This window comes from Rhea pennata, chromosome 6, assembly GCF_028389875.1.
Source record: "Rhea pennata isolate bPtePen1 chromosome 6, bPtePen1.pri, whole genome shotgun sequence".
Lineage (NCBI taxonomy): Eukaryota > Metazoa > Chordata > Aves > Rheiformes > Rheidae > Rhea > Rhea pennata.
Window position 1 is genome coordinate 10,671,317 of NC_084668.1, and position 20,371 is coordinate 10,691,687.

Consider the following 20,371-nt stretch of genomic DNA (forward strand, 5'->3'; position numbering starts at 1 on the left):
CAGTGCAGACGTAGCTAGTCTTTAAAATGAGGGTGGAAAAAAACCCACAAAACGTGAATATATTCATTTAAAGGTTTTTCTTACAGTGGTTCTCGAAGTTCTCCTCTGGCACTCCCCCTTGCAGTTCTGAATTATGCTTTTATAACTGAATTTCTTTTTGGTCTTGGATCTGTCAGTGACCTTTCAGTCTAGAAGCAGAGCTGATATTAATACACAAGCCCTTATTTCTGTATTTACAGCATTATTCTAAGCTGTTGAGTGTAGTTTTTGGCTGTATCTGGTGTTCTTAAATGCTTCAGATTGGGTAACTGGGTGGTAACTTTTAGTTTTGGGCAGTGGTGTCTGTCTTAAATCCTGCAAGAGACAGCTGCAGAAAGTTTCAGGGCTTATTACAGCTAATCTTGAAAGTACCTGAGAGCTGCATTGAACCCCTCTTTAAATCATTAATATTTCTTACCCTTTTCTGTTGAACCTCTTCAGGTTACTAGAGAAGTAGCATAGGAACATACAGCTACAAAGTTGTTTCTGGAATCTCTGAAATCAGGTATTCTGCTTTTGCCAATAGAATAGCCCTTTCGAGCTACAGCTTGAACCACTTCTGTTTTTGTAGCCTTTCAAACAGATTGAACATTACTGAGAAGTCTGAGGCTTGAATACAGTCCAACTTACATTCTTAATACTGAAGGAAAAAATAACTGATCGGCTGATGTTGTTATACTTTTTTATTTTGAATACATGTAATCTACAATACTTGGAATCACATGTAACCAATAAAAATTTTAATAGCAACAACTGTTAGAAATCATGAAATATTGCTTCATTTATCATAACCATGTGAATTTAGTAGCAGATTCCTAGGTGGAAAACCATATTCACATGACGTTCACCTACTTAAGTCAAAACAAAATTTAAGAATCAAAGGCACAACCTAGATTTCTCTTGCTTCAGTAATGTGTGCATTGTCTCAGATTAAGAAAGCATAATCAATGAAAGTTTACACAAGTGTCAAGTATATAGTCACATGCTAAGATACTTTAAGACAAACTGAATGACCATTGTTTAAATAATGTATAGATGTTAAACTGAGTGTTGTGATACTTTCCATCTCTATTCATAGATGACTTCAATTTAAACTCCTTAAGGTATCAACATATAGTTATTCTTGGATGTTTCAGAGATGTCACAAGGCACTTTGATTAAACCATGTTATTTTAAAAGCATCCTCTTAGAATCCCAGTATTAGACTTCATTTTGAGGTGATCTCCACATAGCTATAGTTCTGAATAATTATCATGCAGTGTGCTGCTTGTTCCCTTAGAGGGCCCAGACCTTTCCTCCTGAATCTGGGAACAGGTCAACAAATACTGTGGAAGGGCCTGAATAGTGTTGAAAATTACAAAGATGTCAGGATTGTTTACATCATCTACTAAACTGTCACATACTTCATTGGCATCTCCCTCCACTACTGGTGGCATAATATAAGACTGTTTACCTTTAGTGTATAAGCCTGTTAATACTTGAGCCTCAAACACACACATTATAGAATCTGTTTCCCATTTCTCTTTACTCTCGATTAGGCTTTTTGGGTTCCTCCTAAAGTAGATGCCAGCTCCATATTTTTGTTCTGAAAAAAAGAAAGAAAATTTGTCTTTAAGAATTTGTTCTTTTAGAATCACGGTAGTAAAAGTTTACTTCCTGATTCAATATTTATTGAATCCAGTACGTTACTGTTCAGTGTGTTCCACCCTCTTAGAAATAAGTTTGCATTAAGTGTCTGCTGAAGCTTTACACTGTTAAAGTGTAAATGTCCATAGCCTTTCCTCCAGTACTACTGTTGAACTCTCACTGAAGTCATGAGCAATGACAGCTGATGGCCGTTCTGATTTAACTATTATTCCAATGATAGAAACATCATCTAAACACTTGTCATTGTCACTGTGAGCTAGGCACTCTGATAAGCACCAAAGAAGGTAAGGTTTTAATAATATAAGCTGGGGGGTGGGGAGGGAGGGTGCTTGAGATTTATAAGGAGAATATTACATTAAAAAGCTGTTGCAGTATTGTGTGGAAGAACTGCAAAGAAACATAGTCATAGTGTTCATTGCTGTGAAAGTATGTCATGTAGCAAATGTGTTTCCTGAAAAGTTTATTGCCTGAAATCCTAATTCCACATTTGACTAGCAAAATACCTCGCGTACTGCTGCATTACTGATAAGGAGGTGAATGCTTATTCTTTCCAGCTGTGAAAACCTCTTGAACATTATCTATCACAACATTGTGTAAAAATGATAACAAGAAGGTTTCTATTTGAGTGTTTTTGTTTACTTTCTTCCTAAATGTATTCTGTCTGAGTGGCACTCTGCTTATTCAAATTACTTACTTTATCTCATTGTAGTTTTGAGCAGAGGGTTGGACTAGATGACCTTCAGAGGTACCTTCCAGCCTCTATTATTCAGTGATTGCTTTGTAAAAGTTTTAAAGGATTAAGCTGCTAAATGCATGTTTACAACAAGTAAATAAGGGCTTCTTGTTTCAAGAGTAACATAACAAAATAAAGGCTCAGAGTTGGCATTACATGTGTATTAACAATTCTGTCAACAGTGGCTAGGCTAGACTAGAATCCAGGCTTGTCTTCCCAGAGTCTTACCTGAGTTTACAGTATTAGGAAGGAAAAATAGTAAAATCTCATTACAGGAAAAGATTAAGCTCATATGACTCTAAATACTGGTAAGAACCAGTTCTTGTATAGGAATGTCTTTTTTTTTTTTTTTTTTTTGAACTTTAACTTCAGTTGTTGAAGTCACTTAATTCTGATTAAAAGATACAAAAGCAAGTAACTACCTGTTGGTGGTAAGTACATTCTGTGAAATCCAGTTTGACATATCAAGCCACAGAATTGAGCAGAAACACGCTGGTACAACTTGTGTATTTTTGAGGTAGCTTGTTTTTCTTTTATTCTTTTTTTCATTTGTTGGAATGCAGCAGATAAAAGAGGATTATGTATTTCTTCCATCTGTAACAAATAGCAGTGTAATGTAAGCAAACAGGAAGAGACCACTATCAGTAAAATGAATTAATGCCCTTGTTCAGCTATATTTTTCAAAGTAACAACCCTTGACTTAGTTTATGCACCTTACCAGCTGTGCAGTCAATAATGCAGCTGACATGTATAGCTGGTCAGGAGGAAAAGAACCATGCCACTGTCCCATGCTTCTTACTGAAACTGGTGAGAATGTATCTTGCTGTACTGGTTTTCAATAGTTGAACTGTGCTAAATAGGTTAGGTATCAACCATAAATGAAAATAGGCTGTGTCGTCCTCACAGCCTAATCTTGCAAAGAACTGCAGGTGTTGTGTAAGCCATGGAGAACCTCAGCTTTCATTGATCAGAGCTTTTGAGCTGACATAAACAGGGCTCTCATGTGAAGAGGTCTACAGATGAGAAAGCCTCTAGGTTAGCTTTTGCCTCACAGGCCCTTTCCAGCAGTAACACAACTGGGACCTTTGGGGAAGTTCAGCCCCTGCAGATCTCACTGGCACACCAGACCTAACCACTGGGCCAGTCACAAGCCTATGGCAACAGCCAACACGAAGGGCCTGCAAGGCCTCTTCTGCAACAGCCTGCTTAATGCCAGACTCTTCCTGACCACTCAGCTAAAAAGTAGCAAGTGCAAATGCATGATTGAACTCAAACTTCTGCTCCATTAAAAATCATTTAACTGAGCTGTAACTGGTTTCAGTGCACTACTGTTTTAAATTTTGGTGTAGCTTTTGGGTTGAGATTTGAAAAATTCATTAAGTAATATATTTTTGATCTGTAGAACTAATCAGTTCCTTTCATCTGGTTCATATCTTCTAATATTTTAATTGAAATACTGATTTTTTTCATATGAAAGGGTATGTAGCAGTGTCCATCTGTATACTATACACATTTACATACACCACTTGTATATCCTTTCTGTCTTTGGCTCTAAGTGAAATGGTCAAGTCTCTTTAAACTGTCAACAAAAACACAGAGGCCTTAACATAAGTGGCTGAGGTCATGCAGTAGCTTAACAGGGACGTGGCAGTCTGGTTTCTAGGTACCTGCTATTATTATTAGACACACAAATCCCTGTGTTTAGAGGCTCTAATATCTTGCTGTGTGGCACAAACTCAAGTTCCTCCCAGACAATGCAGCAGAAATTTCCAGAGAAGTGCTCAACTACCAACTTGCTAGTAATCAAATTACAACTCTGACAAATTCAGTTGCTAGTTTTTGGTGTTATGCTCAGAAGAAGAGACTTTTAACATATCCTAGAATATATTACTCGTTTTAATACCTGAATTTCATATTTCTTTAAAGTCCTTTAATGGAACATTTGAGGCACAAAGTAAAAGACTAAATATTTTAAAATATTTATGAGAATTTAAGCATACTTTTTCAGTATTTGCTATATGGTAAAAATACTAAAGCTTTTTATTGGATCTGTTTTAAGGCTTAGACTAATGTGACCTTAATCTTTAAAGCAATGTACCAAAATAGTTCATCCGAGTTTAAGCATGTTAAACACTGTTAGTTCAAATGTATTTTATCAGCTGAGATTTTAATTTTGCCATGAATACCCTCTTTACCTTGAGAAGAAGCAGCCCAGCTTTTTCAAACTGTGTTTTTCTGTTCTTGAATTCCAGACTGTCTGATTCCACCAGTGAAATCTGGAAGCATTTAGTATTCTTGGCCATGTTAAGTTGCCCTTCTGAAAGCTGAGCTGCTTCCTGCTGGCCTAAATACAAATAAGGGAGTAAATGTTTTATATCTAATAATACCTGGAGTAAAGGCAAAGAGAAGGGATCCAGTACTTTATTTTGGTGGATTAGTTAAGAAGAAACAATATTAAATACTTTCCTGAGGCTAAGACAAAAAAAATCAGGTTATCATCTAGCTCAACACCCATCACAGGGACTTTTTAAGAGCACAGTGGTGCCAAAGGCTAACACTGAGAAGACTTGGTATCTATCTGGGGTGTGTGTGTGTTTGTTTTAAGAGCTATATACCTTCTGTAAGTCACTGATGTGCTTATGGCTAAAGTGTTGTGGCTTTTTTGGGTTTTTTTTTGTTGTTGTTTTTTGTTTTTTTTAAACAAAAATACAAACATCAGCATTTATCAAGAATGCTTTGGGACTTATCCAAAGGGCAAAGCAGGGCAAAAAAGTCCTATTCAAGAAAAAGGAAAATTCTTCCTATTCCAATTGCTGTTAGTACACCTAAAGTTAAAAAAAAACCACCTCTGTCCAGGTGTAGAAATACTTAAACCAATTCAGTTTGCCGAGAACTTTGCTCATAATATTATTTCTGTAGTTATTGAAGGAACACGAGAAAGGGGGAATAAAAGAAAAGCAATTCGTCATCTCCATAACATCTCTCCATTAGCTACCTTTTATATGGTGGAATCTATCCTAAACAGCTATACAAACACTAGGAAAAATGGATTGTTCAGTTTTTTGTAAACCCACTAATTCTATCAGCTCTCAATAAATTAAGTCAGAAATCCTGCAGAACAAGTCCACTGCTGGGTTCTCCAACAGAGCTACAGCTCATGGCTAAAGAAAAAAAAAGTGTTCTGCATAGGTATGGGTTAATTAAGTGCAAGCTTCCTAAGTGTCCTGTAGTCAGACTTTAAAGTTAACCTGTCCTGGAGGAAGCCAGGATTAGAGCTGGATGTACAATGACAGCCAGCCCAGGTATAAGCTGTGACCCGCTGGGACTACTGCCAAGTGAGTAGCTGAAGTCAGAAAGATAACATATGGTCTTTCAGGGGCTCACACAATAAAAATACAGTAACCTCAGTAATTTTAGTCATATACTGCACATGTGAACTGTTGTACATATCTGTCCACTACTGGCAATACACAGATCTACGTTGCTTCATACTTATTTATGCCAACGTACTCTCTTATTTATTTTACATACCTAAAGAATGCAGCAGTTCCTCCTGTTTGGCTGTAGTCTTCTCTTGCATACAAAGGAGTAATTTTTCTGTTGCAAGCACTGCATCAATGACAGCATCAGGGGGGCCATGAAACTCTAGCCTTGCTTTACCATCTCTCACTTCTTCTGATATACGCACACTAGAATGCTGCTCTGCAGCTAGTTCTGCAAACTCTTTTTTACCAAGGTTAAAAATGTAGTTGTTTTCAATAGTGGCATAGTGATTTTCATGAGTTTTTAGCATGTTTTGGATCCACAGTTTTGCTGCTTCCAATGCTGCAAGGGTGTTCCCCTTAAGTTCAATAGCTGTTTTACTGTTTGCATTTTCTCTTCCACTTTGTCTGCCTGACTCTGTACCTGGAAGAAAGATTGTTTTATGTAAGATCAGTGGAAGAGTAGAAAGCTTTTAAGTGTTGTCACAAATTTCTATACGTAATCCAAGACCGTGCAGTGTAAGAAGCATTCTGTTCTTCTGGTTTGCTCAAAGCGGAGGTTAGACACCAGGAGGTAAAATTTCTAAACAAAAAACAATCCCAAACATGCAGAATTCATTTGCCATCCTCTAAATGAATTCTGATAACAATTACATACTATCATTTTTACTTTTGAAAATCTCCAAAGGGAGAGCCCAATCCCATTCAACAGTATACCCTTTTGAAATTTTGTTTGGGAAAAATTACCTGGTGCTATTTTAGATTTGTGAACTTTTCCTAAGAAGGAAGTAAATCAATGCAAATAATAAATATTTCATTTAAATATTTCAAGCAACAACTCCTTTTCTCTGTTCAAACTTTTCCTGAGATAGGTATCTTCAGCTACGATTCCCAAGATTCCCAAGATTCTTTGCAGAGACCTGGCATATCGTTGACTTATACCCAGGAAACTATATGTAAATATCTCTGGTTTCTGTGAAAGGGCTAAGGGAACATGATCTTAGAACAATGTCTTCACTTCCCTGAACTGAAGATTTGCTCATTGCCTTAGTCATGATTCTTTTCAACTCTAGGACCTGCCAGCAATGTCCTAACCAAAAGCTGAACAGAACTGTAATAGAAAAACAGAAGTGACAAGGCAAAGGCCTTGCTTCTCAGTGTTAGCAGTTTTATGATACTTGCTCAGTGTGACAAAGCTGCAGAATACAGTTGTGAACGTAGTCAGGAAGGGCTAGCCTGAGTTTCATTATATTTTTAATAATTAAGCCAGGAAAAATATAAGTATCTGAAAAAGCTTTAAAAACAAATGGTTTCTAATACTAGTACCCCAAGACAAGGGGATTGGCAAAGAAGTGTACGTATGTATAGTGTACAAGTCCTACTCAGACACATAAGGCATAATCAGATTCAACAGACCTGATGATCACTACTACTTTAAAGTATCCAGGACATGAAAGTCCTCCAAGGTGAATGCTTGGAAAGGTGGAAGGAGAGAAGAAGCTGACCTAACCTTGCCCACATGTCAGACTCTGTCAGAGCAGGAATGTGTGGAAGAAGTAGAAATTACTTAAAAATGCAATTTCATGTTGATAGTAGATATCTATGCATTTTTATCTAACTTGGGTTTGAAACAACCATTGATCTAATTTTATTGATATGCATTGATTCCTGACATGGTGGAAACTGACTGAAACATGACTAATTAGAAGCAAATGCATAGGTAACACAGCTAGAATCCTCCAACATGTATTCAATTTTAAGAAAATATCATTTTGAACTTATTCATCTCCCATTTTTGATCCAACTTCCAAAGACAAAATACAACAGTTTCAGGAGTTAATTCAGCGATTTCAGATCATTTATATAGTAACCTGGTAACAGTAAAAGGAAACTAAGCAATAAACAATATTATTAGCGCTAGTAACTTTTAAAATAACTTTTACAAAATATAATTTCAGGGGAAATGTTACACCTTTTCCCAGATGCATCAGAACTCCTCTTGACCGTTTCATCTCTTAGCAACCACTCTACCAAACACTAAAACTATCAAAATGCAAAGCTCTCATATGTTTTTGCCTTCTCCTTTGCCCACAGATACATGCAGGCAGTAGGTACTTTTTGCAGAAACGGATTTTAGATTCTCAAACATGATGTAGTTAAAATGTTCCTTCTGTTTGTTACTTACTCAAACAAGCACTTCTGTTGTAGCGTTGCTTTTTTTCCAGTTTGCTTGATGCTGAAAAAAGTTTTCTCTGAAAAATCTTGGAAGAAGAGAGTTTAGGAAAGTTCGCAACCTCTATTATCAAACACGCAATTTGTCCCAAAGTTCTATTAGCTAAGTAGTTTATAGTCGTAATTACATACAACAAATTCTGAAACGACGTTACCAGCTCACATTCAGTCAGCTTTTCCCAAGATGTTATTCCTGACGAGATCAAACGCATACCTGTTCTTCTAATTCTTCTAAGTTAAAACACATTACATAGTGAACGACAACTTTACCAACTCTCTTTGGTGGTGGCATATGAGAAACCCACTGAACTACAGCAGATGAAGGTGCCCTCTACTTGTGGCTGAGTGCTCATTAATCTTTAATCACATCCAAGCCCCTGACTATCCCCCTATCTTTACCCCAAACCACCTCTTCATAATCTCACGTTGAAAGCCTAAGAAGCACTACACCACTAGGCCCTGGATTTGGCTTCTGGCAAAATTCCTCTTGCCTTTCCTACACGGCAGAAAGGCTTTCTGCTGTGCCCTGATGATCACACAGCTATCATACAGCTTTCTTTAGTTTATGGGACTGTTTCAGTATAGAGCACCTGTTGAAAAAAATGCATGGTTGGATTTAAAATAGGAACAAGAGCAAACTGTACTTTTATACTAGATGGTGATCTAAGATAGCTGCATATTAATCAGCTAGGCCAAACACTCCAAATGTGGAAATGGCAGACTGCAGCTGAAATTAGCCACAGAAACTACTGTTTATTTGCAAGTTGCAGCCCTTCTTTTGTGTTGGGTCATATACTATGATGTCAGCGTTTTGGCCTGGGATACTTCATTCGAAGAAATTAGTTAAAGACATTTCCTATTGAAGAATAGGCTCTTTCCCTAATAAACAAAGAATAGATACAGTCTTTGTTACAAGATCCCTGACAGTCATGAGAATTTCAGAGCTTTCTCTAAGCAATAGCCTTGCTATCAGACTACAGTGTGAAGACTTTTAGATTAGCAAAGAGACAACAGAGATTTGTAAAGGCAAATAATACCTGTGAAAGAAAAAAAAAACTCACAAATGTGTTATAAATAGCACAGAATTCAGAGTATATTAATTTGCTGCCATATATGAGAATTTTTTTACAGTTGTTTTGGGTTCTCCTTATTGGTGGTTAACACCAAACATGTTACCTGATAGGTATCATAGTCATCTGGGTGGATCACAAACTGTACATCTATCTGCTTCTCAGGATGTTCCATGGCAAAATTAAGAACCTCTTCAATCATGACCTCTGCCACTATATCCACAGGCAGCGAAGACCAAGTCCCCTGTGCTGGGAAAGAAATTGAAGGAGACTCCTGATTCTGAACATCATCCAGGCATCTTGTCACTGCAGCTTTTAGTTCCTGCAGGAAAAAAAAGTGTTTTAGTAAGAACATCACCCAACATGAAAATCACCAATGAAAATCCAATCTAACTCATGATCACCTCACAAAGTAACACCTTGTGGTAGTATGCCGGCCATACAACATGCAGTACTGACTTGCAGGGCAGTCTATACCCATGTGTTTTTATGAGCTCCTTATAAAATGAAGAATATTCAGAAAGATGAGACTTAAATTCACCAAGAAGAGCTGGACCTCCTTTTTCCAGAATTCCTTTTGAAACATGGGGAAAATTGCTATCCGCATACACAGAATTAACAATAGCTGTAGTCTGGAAGAAAAGAATACAAAGTTTCAGTACATTCCAAATTTACTATTTGCAAGCTTTGCTATTACAAAGAGCATTCCCTCTAGGAACAATTCCCTGTGAAAAATCCTGATTGCGGCACATGAATTGTTTGAAAGGCTCTCACTGCTACTAAGGACAGTGCTGGAATACAGCAAAGATACACCTAGTGGCAGTAAATTAATATGCTTTTTCAGAAGATAGTAATATGCATAAGACCTGTTTCAGTCATCAGAGCATATTCAATAGTATTATCACAGATACAGACGTGACACCTACGCACCTCAACAAATGCAATTCTGCAGCCAGTTATCAGCATGTAGGGCTGCATCTGTTATCCCATCATAGATGGGATCTACCCATAGATGCTCCCAGCATTAGGGTAGTATATACCGATATCCAAAATTAAGAGGTCAGTGCACACAGAGGAACTAAAAAGCTATGGTTGCTTCCACTGCCCAGTGAAGACCATAGATCCCCTTGGTGCACTCACTAGGCCTCACATATTTTAAATCAAATATATAAAATGCAAAAAAAAAAAAATTAAAAAAAAAATAAAAAGCTTGTTTACAGAATGTTGATGACAGTAGTAATCATTCTAACCTTAACTGTTCAAGAGTGCCTAAAGGTACAAGACTGGTATGCATTCTCCTAATAGTCTTGAAGACATATAGCATCTTTCAGCGCAGTAAGGGTTTGAAACTTTGTATTTGCTAAAAGCAAGTGCCATTCTTGTGATTTAGCTTCCAGTCTAACAACTCTATTGGATTACTCATGACTAAGCCCACATATTTTGCATCAGATTAAAAAACTGCATCAGCTAAAAGATTAAATAGTTCAATTCAAATGATGCACTGCTTAAAGATAAAAAATGCACATTGTTTGTGTAATATATTTTCAGCCATTTAAGTGTTTGGCAAATAATTTCAGTAATGAAATGAGAACATTTCTCAAATTGTAAGAAAAAAGGCTTGGCAAAAAATAAAAGTAGATTTCAAAGGAATGCATAATAAAAATAGGGACTTTTATAATACTGATAACAAAGATAAACATTAGCATTGGAATATATTATAATTAATCATCAAACTTTTAGCTGCTTCCTGTTATCCCATAGTAGTGTGTATACAAAAAAAAAAATCTAACATTCAATAACCTTTTTAAAAACTAAGCCATGCAAATACAATTTATCGACTATTTGTTTGGTAACTATTCAGTGGACCAAAACAACACATGTTCTGAAACCCTAGGCTCCACTCCAGTAGAGACCTGTAGCAACTCTATGTTCAACATACTACAGGACAGACTTACCTTCTGCTCTTCAATAAGTCCTCTGATGATACGCAAACGAATACCTCCAACTCTGGAGAAATGTGTAGACTGGCTTTGATGAGCTGATAGATTTTCCTGACTCAAACTGGGTTCACCTAGCAACTTTTCACAAGCTTTTTTCATTTCTGCAACTGTAGGCTCACAAATGTTCACCAGACGGATCTCCTTGAGACAGCTTGGTAGACTTGTCTCAACAAATTCCCTTATTGCCATTATAATCACTTGAGCACACAAACTGAGTGGGAAGCCAAAAACACCTGAACTCACTGCTGGGATAGCTACAGACTTTATATTATTTTCTGGAGTACTAACATACTTCAGAACATTCACAATGGCTGTCTCAAGTAGGTTACAACATCTTTCTTTTTTGGAGATGGACCATTTTGGACCAACTGCATGGATAATTTTCTTACAAGGAAGCTTTCCACCACTGGTCACAGCTATTTGACCAGCTGAGAGATTTCCATATTTCTGAATATAAAAATTGCTTTGTTCTTTTATTTCTGGCCCTCCAGCATTCAAAAGGGCAAAAGCAAGTCCTCCTGCATGATATAGATATTCATTGGCTGCATTCACCAAAGCATCAGCCTCATGTAGTGCAAGATCATCTTTGCAAACAGATACGTGAATCCCATGCTTTAGTTCTTTCCTGTATACTTCAACAGGAGCGGTTATACTTCTGAAGGCCAATGTACAAGCAAACTTCTTGTAAACAAGATTATTTAGACAGAACTCTCTTTTCTTAAGAACTTCATAAGCATCTTTATTGATGGGGACCATCAAGCTTTCCTCATCCACTACCATGCTTGACCCTAGGATATAAAATAACATAAAAGGAAATCCAGGAAACCACCATCAATACATTTCTTAATACAGAAGCGTGTTTTAGAGCTCTCAATTTTACTTATCTTACTGTCATTACTTTCTAGTATTTTTTGGCATAGCCTGATCTGTCTTCTTCAGAAGCTTAAAAAGCACCAATAAAGCAAAGAAAACAAAGCCTTAAGAGCAACAATACATAGACTGTGAGGAGTTAGTGTGATCCCTCCCCTAAAGCAAATACATCTATGCTTGTTCCCAATGGGTGCCAATTCCCTTATTTTCCTAGAGGAATTCTTGTCCCGAATCTGATTCAATTCTGTCCAAATCAACTTCCCTATCTAGTGGCTCCCTTACCCCGTCCTTCCTCAAGATCTCATCCTCTTCATCACCTCAACATGAACTTCAGGAGAATGGAAAGCTCAGCTGCGCTCTGCCAGCTTAGCCTATCTGCACTCTGAGCAACAATCAGCTGTCCTTTGCCAACAGATTTGAACAGAACTATATATAGTAAATATCATGTTAATTAATATATATCAATTTGTATGATTTTATTAAACTTCTCACCTGAGGCATGTTACCTACTGGTAAAAAGAGTCTAAGGTGAAACACCACTTTCATAGTATATACACTGTGATTCATCAAAACACTTCTGAGCTCTTCTTTTAAAAGCGAGATGCTAAAGTAATGAATCACGTGTAACGTTGATCCAAACCTTGTCCAATTCGGCCAAAAGCAATCACAAATGTTCATCTCCCATATCAGCGTTTTTTAGTTTGCTGCTTGTAGCTGCAGTGAATTTTCATTTTAAATAAAGGAACACATTCCTGATTTCTAGACAGCTGAAGGAAGGGGCTTACCTGAATTGCTCCTTCCTTCTGGGCTCTCTAAACTCGAACTCTGTTGTAAAACGGGGAGGAGAAAGTACGTGTTGTTACTAGACGCGCAGCAGGAACAGCTCTGTTCTAAGCACAACGGGTAGCACCACCTGCGCATTGCACGATCTTTCCCAACGCTTAAAGCGCTGTTGGGAGCGGGGCCACCTCTAACGTGGGCGCCAAACCCTCCCCCGGCTCCCCGGGGCCGGCGGCCTCGCAGGAGCTTTCAAAGCCGCTTCTGCCCGGCGCTGTGTCCGCCCGGGGGCGAAGCTCGCCTCAGGCGGCCGCGCCCGCGCCCCGCTGCCCCAACGGCCGCGGCCTCCCCCCGCGCCGTTCCCGCACCGCGCCGTTCCCGGCCGCTCTGCTGACCTGGCGGTTCCCCATTACCTGGGGAAGCGCGGCGCGGCGCGGGGCGGCCGGCTCCCCTCAGCGCCGGGCGCAGCGGCGGGGCCGGGGCAGGGGCAGGGGCCGGGGCCGGGCGGGGAGTGGAGGCTCCGCGCTGCCGAGCGGGAAACGAAAGCGAAACCGCGCGGCCGCCATCATGGCGCCGCCGCCGCTGCTGGTGCGGCTCAGCCCCGCTCCCGGCGCCGCCGGCGAGAAGCTGCGCCTCAAGCTCGAGAGATACTTCCAGTCATGGAGGCGGTCGGGCGGGGGCGAGTGCGAGGTGCGGCCGGGCCCCGAGCCCGGCACCTTCCGCGTGTACTTCAAGCAGGAGCAAGGTAGGGCGCGGGGGCGGCGGGGCGCGACATGGCCGCCGCGGGCTCCCTGCGGCCCGCCGCCGCGCGGTGTCCTCCCGGCTTCGTCAGCTCATCTGCCCCCAAACTACTGCAGACAAGAAGGAAGTGGAGTCCCGCACAGAGCACGCCGTGGAAGCCGGCGGCAGGACGCTGAAGATAACCATCGAGGCAGAGGAGGGGGACCGGAGCGAAAGCCAGCGCCCAGCGCTCGCCTCCCCGCACCGCTTCTCCCCGCCTCCGCGGAGCCCCGCGAAGCAGCAGGCGGCGGGAGGCTGTGGGGGCTCCGCGGCTGAAGACGTCACCAAAAAGGTACGTCAGGAAGAGCAGCGAAAAGCCGCGTCCAGCCTGCCCTGCTTACAGCTGGGGCATCTCCGTGCCTCTCCTGGGGAGAGGTCGGGCAGCATCGCTTTCTGTTGCGCTTCCATATTTCACGCCAAGCATGTTGGTGACACCTGAGCCGACAAAACGGGGCCGGGAGCGGGCCTGAGCGCTGGGGCACAGGCCACCCGCGCTTTGCCTTAGCAGGCAGCACGCTCCCCGGCGTGGTTTGCATGCGCTGGCTGCTCTTCTCCGAAGCAGTGCCCCAGCAGGGTTGGGGTGATTGAAGGCACCCCGAACTGCTCCCAGAGGGCAGAAGGACCGTTTGAGACTTGATCCTTTTCACACAACGATAGCCTCTAATGCCTTTTCAACAGGTTTTTTACCCTCAGGCAGCCTCAGTGCTCTCACCTCAGCATTTGATACATTCTTCACTGCCCTCTACGAATACTGTTGTGCGGGGCTGTAGCGCAACAGACTTATTTCAGACGCTGTAGTAGCAGTTGTGCAGAAAAGCTCAACTTTCAGGGCGAGCCAGCCTACGTGATATGGATGTGGCTCTACCAAGACAATGATATCAGGGCCAGGAGGGTTTGCTCTATTTTACGTAGTAGCATAGATGTTGCTTTTGAGATATAGCAGGTACTAGCATGGTTGTTATTTGACATTTCTATTCTATGCTGCAAATCTTCCTATCCTCTCTAGGCAGAGTAGAAGCGTGATCCGGTTTGTTAATATTTTTCAGACTCCTGTTTCCTGCCTTAATCCTGATGTCGGAGTTACTGAAGCATGAGTTGGGGGAAGTTTTTTAAAGGAAGATAGTAGAGATAGCTCTTTACTTATATTAGACTTTCTAGTTATGTAATATACGTGCTCTTAAAAAATGTGTCTTGAACCAAGTAGCAAACTTTCTTATTTTCTGTGTTCCTGCCATGGTTAACATTAACAAATCTCAGTCCTACTGCTGACTTAGAAGGTTAGTCTATTAACATATGTATAAAGTCTGCATACAGAAAATAGCACTGCATCCAAATGTTTCCATCATATCAACACAAAATGTGGTTCTACTGAGAAGTATAGAGCTTTTTCTTACTCAAATATAGAAGCAAGCTGAGAGCTTTAGAAAAAAAAAACACATTTTGATATCTTCTTCTTTTCTGTACAGATTTTTCTTACAGTATCTGCAACTTTGAATACCAGTATGTTCACTGAACAGCAAAGGGAGAACATTACCGTGATATGTCCAAATTTAAGAAGAGAAAGAAATCTTGGTATTGATGGCTCTGAGACACTGACAGGAGACTATGCAGATATTGAAAAAGTGTACCACTACTTTAAGGGTCTCACTGCAGGCAATGACCAAGGCCATGATTTTTCACGTTCTGAAAGCAAAAATGATTTGGGAGATGAGAATGGTCTGAATACAGAAGAAGTGCTTCAGGTTCCATCGTATCTCTGTGAATACTTTAGACATGCCTACAAAGAGCAAATTAAAGAGCTATGTGAACGTTTTGGAGTAGATATAAAAAGTAAAGAGAGTGACAATGGAAACACATCAGTGTGCTTCACTTCTGATGTAAGCCCCGCATCAATACAGGCAGCCAAAAAGTTTTTTACCGAGACTTTTCAGAAAAGTATACACGGTCTGAAACAGGAAAAAATTCCCTTTACAAACAATAACCAGTTAAATGAGACAATAGTGAAATTAAATGCTAGGTTTAGTAATCTTCTCTCCAAACAGGAAGGGAACCAACTGCTGCTCTGTGGTCCAATAAGTGAGATTATGGCTGCCAAAAAATTTCTGGAGAAGGAAAGTGAGAACAGCCAAGCTGAAAAGAATATGAATATATCAGCTGGACTTTACAAATACAGGTGTGGAATTGAAGTTGATGCTTCTGAGTTTAAACTGTTGGAAGCAATATTAAACAAAGAAATTGAAGACATTAAACAAAATTTTGATACTCTTGTGGAAAAGAAAGACAGTTCATGTGGCCAGAAGATGATCATCATATTTAGGCCCAGGATCAATGTTTTTGATATGTCTTCACATGCTACTGAAAGTTTTATCAATGCATTTCAGAATGCCTCTGCAATGCTAAGAGAAAAAGTCATCAGCTGGAAGCTTTCAGAAGATCATAGAAAAAGATTAAATATGCTTCTTGATGGAAAACAATTGGAAAATCTGCATATAAAGCTTAAGAAGAAGGAAGACAAATTTGTTTTAAGTGGTTTACCAGACCATCTTTGTGCTGCTGAAAAGCACATTATGAACCTTCTTGACATCAGAGACACTACACAAACTAAAAACAGAAAAGCACTGGCTTCTGATCTCTGCTATCAAGAAGCTTCAAGAGTGTCTGAGATGAAATATAGTAGTTGGCAAAAGAATAATTTTTCTTCCAAAGAACAGGCTAAGCCAAAGGCAAAGGATGAAGAACAGGAAAAAGATGTGTGTCCTATTTGCCAGGATAGCTTTAACAATAAACAAGTACTGCCAAAGTGCAAACATGCATTTTGCCAAAGTTGCATTCAGCAGTCAATGACTTATAAGAAAGCATGTCCTGTTTGTAATACCTGCTATGGACCTGTGCAAGGAGATCAACCAGAAGGAAAAATGTCATTTAAAATGATTTCAGCAGAACTCCCTGGCTATCCCAGATGTGGTACTATTGAGATTACATATGATATATTCAGTGGTATTCAAACTGTAAGTATATTTAAAGAAGTAGAAAAGATATTTTTCCCCTGACAAAACCAATATTGAATGTAAATTTCAGTATTTTCCATCATTTTCATGTATTCACTGGAGAGAGATTTCTTTTTTCAGCCTGACGTTTTATATTCATCAGGCTGAGTTACCTGTCTTTAATTTTTATATTGAGAACAGCTGAGATGAAACTACATAATTTTGTGTACATGATATATTCTATGTAATAATGAAGCTTCTTTGAGGCATTCTCTTAGGTACTGAGAACCGTTGATCAAAACTGAGTATCAGGCTGATTTGTAAGCATTTCAGGTAAGAGAAACTTATGTTTGTGTCTGGAGTTACGACTAGGCCTGAAAACGTAGTCAGTGAAAAAGTCAGGCATAGGGTGAAATGCGTTTGAGAGCAAAGAAGAAAAAAAGACATTTAAAAGTAGCAATGAATGCGTGATGACAAGAAAGTGTAAACATGAAAGAAATGCTGTAATGAGAAAAAAAAAACTCAGAATCACTTGTGCTGTGTCATTTGGAATGGAATGAACATACAGATAAAAACGCTGCGAAAGTTGGGATGTGTGATTTTTCACACTTTTGAAGAATTCATGATACATCATCCACTTTTGCTTTTTCTACAAAACAGAGCAATCATCCAAACCCAGGGAAACCTTTCTGTGGAACCTCTCGAAGAGCGTATTTACCTAACAATAAGGAAGGACAAGAAATTCTGCAGCTCCTCAGAAGAGCCTTTGACCAAAAATTGATTTTCACAGTGGGGCAGTCACGTACTACTGGTGCAAAAGGTGTCATCACATGGAATGATATTCACCATAAAACACAAATGCATGGAGGACCTACAAAGTAAGTAGTTTTTGCTTTAAGTAATTTTACTGCTATTCAGATGTGGCAGGATGGGCTATCCTGAGTATTTTCCACATTTGAGCTTTCAGATTTTGAACAGCAGTGCAAGTCATTGGCTAGTCTGAAGTATGTGCCCTGGTTTATCACTAGCAAAGCGATTGTGGAATGCTCTGTGAATCCAGATTTGGTCCACCTTCGCACTCTTTGCATGGCTATGGCGTAGTGGATACCCCACACATCCAGAATGCTTCTGGTGATAGCACGCAGGTTTAGCACCACCAGTACAAGTGGTGGTAGGTAGGGCAAAGGCAGTATTACATTTAGCACTTGATACCTGCATCCCACAGCCAGTCTGGATGGTTGAAATGAGGATGTGCTTAGTCTTCTGTTACCCCTCAAGCCATTCAGTTACCTAACTTGGAGATATTTCCAGCCTGATTTTTCGAAAGTTAGATGTCCTGGTGTTGTACTGTTGCCAAGGGAGACCGTGGTCATCTCTGAAAATCAGATTCTTAGTGTCAGTTTGGACACCCAAAATCAGCAGCTGTTTTTTGTAAATTTTTAGCTTTACCCTTTCCATACCACTTCTATCACCTGTGAAATAGGGGCTGCCCTCTCTTGTAGAGTAAGGAGTAAGTGCATAAATCTTGGAAGTGTTTTAAGGGATTTGTGTGAGAAGGTTTTGTAGAACCGTCAAGTAATTTATTGCAGAAGTAGCCCAAATAATTATTTTCTTTTTCTCCTAGGTTTGGCTATCCTGATCCTGATTATCTGCAACGGGTTCGATCAGAACTGAAAGCAAGAGGTATTGAATAAAGGATCCTACCAACTATCTGCCTTCAAGTGTAATAACTGAACACACAGCAGTTAATCTGCTATTTAAGGACTAAGAAGAAAGAAGTTATTGTTCAGCTGCCATACTTCCTTTCTCAAAACTGAAATACTCATTTGAATTTCAGAGTCAGCTGAAGAAATTTGTTTTGATCACAAGATACATGTCCTTTTTAAAAACCTTTTACTTATTTGAATCATGCTCTTACATAAGTAACTTAGAGAATTTGGGTCTTCTGAGTGCAGCATCGTTGTCGATATTCTTTTATTATTACATGATCAATCATGTATCGGCATTGAATTACTAATTGATATAATTTAAGGAAATTGAAATTTTACAAATATGGGTTGAATTCAGCAAAAACTTTGGCTGCAAATGCAGAAGATACCTGGAAAACTAAGATATTTTTCTAGCTAAAATTCTTTGGAGGGTGCAAAACACCTCTAGATTAGAATACTCATTTTTAATTGTAATTGCCAAATTACCCATTTTTTAGGGAAGAGGTTAAACTTGCTTAATGTGAAACTAATTAGGTATTTTCCAATCGAATTAAATATTTCTGATTGACATAAACGTTTTCCAGCAGATGGTTATATGATCTGTCCATGATGACAGCTGTAAAAACTGAAGTGTTTGATTAAAGAAAAGCCAATACTAGATGGTGAACCCCAGTTCACTATCACTAGTAAAATGAGAAAAAGATACATAGTTTGATATTTGATCTTATGTAGCTGGTATAGTATCAGTTTTGTAATGCTAAGAACTTTTGCTTTTTTCCTCTTTTCAAGGAAAAAAATGTAATTAGTGATTTCAGTTTTAAATGTGAAATTAGCATGAATGTTGTATGATAGGTAGCATATGTAGATGCTGATCGATTTTTAACTGCAGAAATGCTGGATGCTCAAAGCCTCATTGGATTAAACAAAGTATCCAGTGCCTATGACCATCTCTGATAATGAGGCTGTGGTTCTGAACCTTTCATTGTATTTAAGTTTAAATAAAACTTAATTCAACTTCACATGTAATAGCACTATATTTTTCCCATTGCTTTCAACATATTCTTTAAATTTTATTACAAAGATACTTCGTTGCTATTCTGTGCTCCTTATGATTGTGATGTTGTAAATTGAGTAGTTTTGACTTAATGCAGTTGATAATTGCTAGTGAGCTACAGATTTTTTTATAAGCTATTGAACAAGGGTAAAAATATCATCTATTCAATTACGTTCTTCTTTATAAGTTACTTAAAATTCCTTCTGTTTTAGATAATAGTTCTATAATTTTAAGAGCTTCCAAGCCACCTCTCCAAAGTGATTTGGACACAATGACTCTGAGATTTCCACATTGTTAACAGGCAATGCTACTCTACCACCTTGACTTTCAGATTTCTTTGTAGTGGATACTCGTAGGTTTTCATTTGTATTAGAATGACTTTTTCCCCTGTGATTTTATTTATTTTAGTTTTACATTTTCACGTTTTTTCAAGTTTCTTCCATTTTCTGGCAGTAAAATACAAACATGCCAATTGTTTCTAAGTGCCCATGCATATTGAGCTGTTTCTTCATACTGAAGCCAGCTGTGAAGCTTAAATTCTCCCCAGCTCCTCCTTCAAGTCCATTTTTTTCCACTTTCCATCCCAACCAGCCAGCTGACCCACATCAGATTTCTAACTCAAAATTCACCTGTTTCCCTTTCATTTGTAGTGAAGTTTTATAGGCTGAGATCCAATGTAGGAGTGATAGAGTCCTCTCTCTATATATATTGCAATATATGTCAGTTATTTTGCCTGATGACAGTGAGGGAAGAAAATGTACTCAAACTAATGGCTGAAAGAACAGTGCACTAGGAAACAGATTTATCACATACCAAGAAACAAAGGAATTCCCATGAATTCACACAGCTACGTGACAACACAGCAAATCCACTCACATTTATTGTATTTAATGACATTAATTATTAACTGATGTTTCCTTAATGAACTTGCAGTGAAGATCAGGGAAAATATTTGAATTTCTTATCTCGGTAGTTTAAATGTCAGGTTTCT

The 20,371-nt window shown here is 39.1% G+C and overlaps 2 protein-coding genes across 5 annotated transcripts; one reads left to right on the top strand and one right to left on the bottom strand.

The window, feature by feature from the left end:
• Positions 1-707: 707 nt before the first annotated feature.
• On the bottom strand, positions 708-13,875 carry PARP9 (poly(ADP-ribose) polymerase family member 9). Of its 4 annotated transcripts, none has more exons than XM_062578832.1 (10): positions 13,246-13,875; positions 12,859-12,898; positions 11,159-11,991; positions 9,608-9,835; positions 9,310-9,525; positions 8,087-8,162; positions 5,951-6,325; positions 4,615-4,763; positions 2,842-3,013; positions 708-1,624 (listed from the first exon to the last, which is right to left on the bottom strand). In XM_062578832.1, the coding sequence occupies exons 1-10, from the start codon at positions 13,258-13,260 to the stop codon at positions 1,272-1,274; spliced, it is 2,457 nt and encodes an 818-aa protein (XP_062434816.1). In that variant the 5' UTR covers positions 13,261-13,875; the 3' UTR covers positions 708-1,271. The 4 variants fall into 4 exon arrangements, with proteins under 4 accessions (XP_062434816.1, XP_062434817.1, XP_062434815.1 ...); XM_062578833.1 differs by having other exon boundaries at positions 13,264-13,874; XM_062578831.1 differs by lacking the exon at positions 13,246-13,875 and having other exon boundaries at positions 12,859-13,166.
• Positions 13,386-19,345, top strand: DTX3L (deltex E3 ubiquitin ligase 3L). The gene is made up of 5 exons (XM_062578835.1): positions 13,386-13,595; positions 13,708-13,922; positions 15,097-16,638; positions 17,278-17,495; positions 18,242-19,345. The coding sequence occupies exons 1-5, from the start codon at positions 13,418-13,420 to the stop codon at positions 18,309-18,311; spliced, it is 2,223 nt and encodes a 740-aa protein (XP_062434819.1). The 5' UTR covers positions 13,386-13,417; the 3' UTR covers positions 18,312-19,345.
• Positions 19,346-20,371: the final 1,026 nt, after the last annotated feature.